Source organism: Sinocyclocheilus anshuiensis, unplaced genomic scaffold, assembly GCF_001515605.1.
Source record: "Sinocyclocheilus anshuiensis isolate Anshui unplaced genomic scaffold, SAMN03320099.WGS_v1.1 scaffold63, whole genome shotgun sequence".
In the NCBI taxonomy this organism is placed as follows: domain Eukaryota; kingdom Metazoa; phylum Chordata; class Actinopteri; order Cypriniformes; family Cyprinidae; genus Sinocyclocheilus; species Sinocyclocheilus anshuiensis.
This window is the reverse complement of record NW_015552625.1, coordinates 4310621-4317810: the sequence shown is the minus strand read 5'-3', so window position 1 is coordinate 4317810 and position 7190 is coordinate 4310621. Positions and strand designations below refer to the sequence as shown.

The following is a 7190-nucleotide window of genomic DNA, read 5'->3' as shown; positions in this document are numbered from 1 at the left end:
GAAGAGCGGCTGACAGCTAAGCTCTGACATGGCTTAGTGGTGTGGTAACCCTGAAGACAAAACAACCAAAACTCAATTAAAGCATTGGGGAATAGATAAAGAAATGTGGTGGGAGTTAACATAGTTTTTAAACCTGCCCTCTGTTTGAACAGACTCATATCCCAGACCCCGACATGCCAGGTATAGAGTAGGGGACGGGTCAGTGGTAACACAAATACGCAATTACATTGCCTCACCAAGCCCAGCAGAGCCACGGCGAGGTCTCCGACCCAAGTCATGCACACACGTACACACAAAAACACACAGGCTCACACAAACCACGGGATTAAATTCAGGTGCGAGGTCCTGTTTGGCTTGGATAGGCTCCAGCGCCAGAACAAAGTGTGTCTGTCCACACTCAGCCCAGTTAACAGGGTTTTTTTTTACGAAAAGCTGCCACTCTGAGATGTCAATCAGTTCTTCTCTCCTTTCCCCGCCCTCATGACCCAATGCAGATCTAACCAGCTGCAGGCTCTGAAAACACTTCCCAGAGAGCGCTGAACACACAAAGATGTTTGACTGGGGAGATCCCTTTACATACCTCCCAAACCTCTGCCTCTTGTGTAACCAGAGACCTACGTTTTCAGCAAAACACAAAAGCTCCAAACAAGGCATCTGAAAATGGCTAAAGACGTCTTGGCAGTAGCGTAGAAATGATGAGTCCTGACAGAGCAGAAGTTATGTTAAATCATCCTTAAAACAGGCTACAATTTCTACCTATGACATAAGATTTTTAAATGTGCAGTCTTGTCTTACCTGCAAGGTCATTTAGATGCAAGTTACTAATCTCAGACATCCTAAAATCTTGCAATAAGTATTAAAGACTTATCTGCAAGGTTCCTACACTTTTTGACCAATGACTTGCAATCTTTCCAGACATTTCAGATAACTTTATTTTTCTGATTCAGTTTGAGCCCATTTGACAGATTCGTTATAGGTGCTAAAAGAAAACGGTATATTCACCATAGAATTTTCCAGGACTTTTCCATGATCTTTAGTCATTTGTGACTATGGAATAAGAATTTTTCAAACATTGTGATTCAATCCAATTCACCAGCAAGTAATTCAGATCAATCTGTTAGCACATTTGACAGATTAGAGCAGTTGTTTTGAACGTATATTAACGTTCAAAATTTTGAGATTTTTAAATCTCTTATGCTATCAATACCTGTCTTCATTTGAACAAAAATATAGGAAAGATAACTGTTTTCTCTTTTAATGTTTTATTTTTTTTTATATCTGTCAGAAATGGTTAAATAGAAAGTAAAAAAAAAAAAAACACTTATTTGAAATATAAACTTTTGTAACATTCTAAATATATTTACTGTCACTTTTGATAAACTTAATGCAAACTTCATTAAAAATAAATAAGTACATTTTAATAAAAAATTAAAAAAATAAAAACTTTTGAACAGTAGTGTATATTCATCATTGAATCCATAAACGAATTTTCCAGGATCTTTTCAGTCATTTGTGATTATAGCGTAAGCATTTTTACATTATGATTCTGGTTTGCTAATGAATCAATCAGATAAGTGTGTGAACCAATCTGACAGATTAAAGCATTGATTACATAAAAGTAAATAACAAATCTCTATATAAGCTCAAAATTTAGTCAATTAAATATTTTAGCATAAAGCATTAATAGAAAAAATAAATACATATTCACGACAGAAATTTCCATGATTTTTCGAGGCATTAAAAACACTTTTTATATAATAATTATTCAAAGCTTGCTTTGCTCCACTAAAAACATTATGCATGAATTCTAAAAAGCATTCTGGCAGCAAATCAGATGATGCAGTTTCCTGGCAGTGGGCTGACATTTTAACGACTAATTCTGACACTTTTCTCACCTACACTCTGCTCCATCTTTCCTTTACCTCAGGTGAAGCCTGGAGACCAGGTCTGGAGTCAGTAAACACCTGTCAAACAGAACATGAGAGCTGCACCCACGCACACTGCACTACTGGACACACCCACTAAAGTCATGAGAAACAACACGTACGCTAGTCTTCTTTCAAAGGTTTGCTACAAATGTGAACAGCCATAAGACAACAAAGATAAAGAATAATTCTTGTAGACTTGACCCAGGAGAGAAAATGAATTAAAAGTCATATAATAAAAGATTTATCATGCACAAACACAGCTAGATCAGACATGATCAAAATGAAAGGTGTTCAGCAGAGCGCATAACTTTTCCTTTTTCCCACGCAAAAAAGGACTCAGCTATCAATCATTGTCAATCAGCCACCTGTCAGTCAATACCATTCGCTCTCTTCCTTTTGACCCTGAGGGAGCAGTCTCGGCAGGCCCATTAAATAGAGAAAGCCTTCAGGAGTGACATCACTGGTGCTTTTTCACTACACAACCTTCATCGAAAACTTTTTTTTTTTTTTTTTTTTTTTACAAAGAGATTGTTTATTGGTGTTCTGAACATGCAATAAATAGTGTGAAAACAATACTATATACTAAAGCTTTATCTGTGTGATCAATAGTGGTCCTTGTGTGAACAAACATTTAAATGTAACCTATTTTGTAATTCAAAATTAAAGTACAACCTAACATATGCATATTTCTGCAAGTGTTCATTATTAACAATGTAATAATAAAGAATGGTTAAATAAATAAAGGGTTTATTGTTGGTTTAAATGTTTGGACTTGAAAAACACACGGGAAAGTGCATCAAGGGGAGTGACAGTTTCCTTAATATCCGGGGGTGTGTATGGTGTTTTCTCTCACAGCTGGGTAAAATGGTAAAATGTGCCCTCTGGGACCTTTAAGCAGTTGGGAAACCTGAACACTCTCCACCTATGTCTCAGTGATTGACAGTTAACTATATAAACCTAAACTTTAGAGGTCCCACCCACTTCGACTAAATGGAATGTCAGGACAAAACAAGCAACAATAGAGGGTGATGTGCAATCAAAAGTGTTATGAAGGTGATAGAGAGCGATTCAAATTTAGCTCAGCAGCAAAAGCTTCCACCCACTTCATAAAGTTACTGTATTTCATACAATAAATTATTCAAGGAATTACTGGTTACACTTTATTTTAAAGTCCAATTCTCGCTATTAACAAACCATTAATTATGACTTTTGCCTCAACTCCTAATTTGTTGCTTATTAATAGTTAGTAAGGTAGTTGCTAAGTTTAGGCATTGGGTAGGATTAGGGATGTAGAATATGGTCATGCAGAATATTTATAAGTACTAATAAAAAGCTAATATGTCATTAATAGTCATGCTAATAAGCAACTAGTTAATAGTGAGAATTGGTCCCTATACTAAAGTGTTACCAAATATTTTTTTATTTATATAACATTTTATATTTTATTTGGAGATATACACTATATCTGTACCATATTTATCATATTTTATCTATCTGTATTGTCTCTGTTGGATTTATATGTTGTGAAATAATATTATGTTATTTAATTGTACATGCTCATTCACATTTATTTACATGTATATTGCTTCCGTCAACTGCATTTCACTTAAGTTAATATTTAAAAACACCAATAATTAGTACTAATAATTAGTAAATCTCAAAATAAATATCTGTTTTCATACTGTATTACTACTACGTGTAGCATTTAAAACAATTGATTTTAGTTTTTAGTGTTTTATACATACTGTATATATATATATATATATATAGAGAGAGAGAGAGAGAGAGAGAAAGAGAGAGAGAGAGACAAAGTATAAAAAATTAATAACAGCAATAACATCAATATAATTTTAGCTTATTGGTACCAGCCAGAAATTCAATATTGGTGCAACCCTAATCTAATGTAATCTTTGTAATCTTATTGTCCCTAATTATTTGTAGTAATTTATGAATTTATACATTCACATAATTAAGTAATTTATACAACATCTTATACACACACACACAGTGAGTTCTAAACTGAGACAACCACTAAAGGCAAACTTTACACCACAATTTACAGGTAAAACACCTTTTTCCCATCACTCAAAACATGTAATTATATATTCTGTAACCTCATTTTCAAGGTTAAGGAAAGTGGGTATAAAATAGCACCCCCTTATAGTGCTTATAGCCCAGCCCTACTTCAGATACTCAAGTTAAGAAATAAGATACATCATCCAGTCTTTTTGTCTATTAAACACACACACACACACACACACACATATATATGCATACTGTAAACCCCTCTCCCATGCACACACACAAACACACTTATCACTCAGCATGTCAATGCGGTGGAGAGGCATCATGTGTTGCTCAGATTATGTGGCAGGGTAAATAAACGCTAAGTGCTGACAGACGTGCAGGGGGTCGCTGTGATGCACACTAGACAACACTCACACTGTGCAGGGGCAAGGCGAGGTGACCCTGATACTCTGCTAACCTAAACCTGTGTGCATCAGCACATGTGCATATGGTTTTTGGGTCAAAAAGTTGGCAGTGAGAAGCATGTGATATTGATCCTTTTACAAAGACGAAAGATGTGCTTTCCTCTCCTTATTTGGAAAATGGCTCCAAGGTTGCAGTGGAAAATTGCCCAATTCAAGATTTAACAACAAATTACATTTAAGCTTAGAGCTTTTGTTTTGTTTTATGATTCACCAAACTTTATTTAACTACCATTCTGGGAGGAGTAAGGTTTTTTATGTTTTCTTTTGCACATCAATACTGCATTTATTTAATAAAAATACAGTAAAAATACAAATATTGTGAAATATTATTCCAAAATAACTGTTTTCTGGTTCCATTTAAAATAAAAGGTAATTAATTACTGTGATGGTAAAGTTGAATTTTGAGCAGCCATTACTCCAGTGTCACATGATCCTTCAGAAATCATTCTAATATGCTGATTTGGTTCTTATCATCATAAATGCTAAAAAGGGTTGTGCTGCTTAATGTCTTTGTGGAAACTGGTAGAGTATATAAAAAAATATATTTAAACAAGAGGTTCTGCATAGTCTTGATGTTTAAAAAAAAAGGGCAGCAGAGGGCAGGAGAGAGAAATCAAGCATGCAAGACAGCTAGAGAAAAATAGAAAGATGAAAAATCAGAGCGAGAAGGAAAAAATACAAGTCAGGCCCAGCCTTGAGTCAACATATGATGCTACTGGGAATCATAGTAGAATTAATTTCAGGAGAAAAATGGATTACTCATAATATGAGACTGCAAAAGCAAACAGTCAGAGACAGGATTAGCTCTCTAGTCCAGCTGACTTTTGTTTGAAACTGCTATTACTCAAAACTAAAAATCAGAGCCTGGCTTAGAAAGTTGGGAATGCGCCTACAATTACTTTGAGCATTTGGCTGGATCAAGAGTAGAGCCAGACACAACATCATGTACAGTATTATGTGAGAGGACACTCAACTGTTGGCAGTATTTAATAAAGACATAAACATTACTGAAGTAAACAAGTATAACAAAGTCACAACCCATTATTAGCATGGTTTTGAAGAGGAGATGCACAAAACGAATTTTTAATTAGATTGAATGTCATGTGACTCACCTGGTAAGTGCCGATACCAATGTGTTTGGGGTCGATCTTAATGAGCTCTGCTAAAGGGTCCTGAACACGCCTCCCGATGGACACTGAGGACAAAAAAAAACAATACAAGAGGAAATCATCTCACCATTATGTGTAGTTACTGCTCAAATATAATCATGAATGTCTCAAGAGAACAACAATATTTACACTTTAATAAACCCACAGACTTAATTAAGAATAAATTAGGCTCACATGAGCATAGATCTATGCAAATGAGACTATTTAAATCATGCAAAAGCTTGTGTGGAATGTACTGCACTAATCACAGCTTAACAGATTATATTAATAAACAAGATTTGCATTTACGGAAAAATCAGCATTTGCAACACACAACTATGGAAGCCCATTTCCACCACAGAATAAAATAAAAAGGTAATTGTGACCTTTTTATCACAATTCAGACTTTTTTTTACAATAGAATATAACAAAGAGTGAAAAATTTAAGGGGGTCTGAATACTTTCCGTACCCACTGTAAATCTGAGAATTGTGAGAAAAAAAGTCAGAGTTGTTGGATAAAAATGTGCAATTACCTTTATTCATTTATTTGTTTGTTTGTTTAATCCTGTTGTGGAAACAAGCTCTTTTATACAAAACTATTCAGCAGTCAATGTAAATGTGACCACATAATATGGTTAAATATATGCAAAAAAAGAAGACCTGTCATATTCCTATTCATATACACATATTACTGTTTCCAATTATTACTGTTGATGTCATTGTTATTTACATTCTGTCAGTCAACAAAAGTATAAAATTTACAATAAAGCAAAAAAAAGCTCAATTAAGGCTGAAATAATCTACGTAAAAACTGTGAACAAATGACAAGATCATTTAACAGACCAAGCTACAGATGAATATGCCATCACATCTCTCAGAGAGAAAGAGAGAAACAGGCCCAATAATAGACACACTCACTTATCAATCCTCTTTTCCTAGTAAACTGTCGAAGACAGGCAAAGACATGGGCCAACTAAGAGAGGTCTGGTCAAATAAGAACTCAATTAAAGACAAATAAAAACCCAATTCAGAAAAACTTGAATCTAACTTATCCCAGGAAATATGACCAGCCAAACACAATATTATAAAATGAAATGAACATAAGCAGTTTGGCGCACTTGTTCCATTAGCTTTATCTAGTCTTGTTGAAGGTCAGCAAATGAAAGTCAGATTTTCATCTTTACTCGACCACTTGTGCGAGAGTCAGAGTGAGAAAGAGAGCGACTCAGAAAACACAAGACAGAATGTGAGACATTGCGTGGTTTTCTGCCCAAGCACAACCTCCACATTACAGAGAGTGGAGAGAAGTGCTTTTGTGTGCGCTGTACAAGGCCTGAGCTGAAACTCCATCCCTTTCCAAATATTATTACAGGCAGCAATTTCCCACAGAGTTCAATGTGGAGACGCAGCGAGAGAGGCTTGGTGATCGCGCTCCAGAAAGCCACCTCAAAACCTCCATCCACAAGCACCTACTTCAGGCAGCACATCCACCTTGATCTTTACACACAGCTGACCACCTCTACAAAAAATTGTCTTCAAAGTATGAGCACCTTTGTGGGTTAGAGCAGGAGGAGTCATATAATGAGCAAGTAATTTTTGCAGGACATATCATAATTACACA

General features: G+C 35.3%; 1 protein-coding gene across 2 annotated transcripts in view; it reads right to left on the bottom strand.

The window, feature by feature from the left end:
• The window catches only part of LOC107666540 (S1 RNA-binding domain-containing protein 1-like), a 76731-nt gene that overhangs the window by 36564 nt on the left and 32977 nt on the right, over positions 1 to 7190 (bottom strand). For both annotated transcript variants that reach the window (XM_016457929.1, XM_016457931.1), the window contains one exon: positions 5533 to 5615. In XM_016457929.1, coding sequence (XP_016313415.1) covers positions 5533 to 5615 — 83 coding nt within the window. The remainder of the gene's footprint in view (positions 1 to 5532; positions 5616 to 7190) is intronic.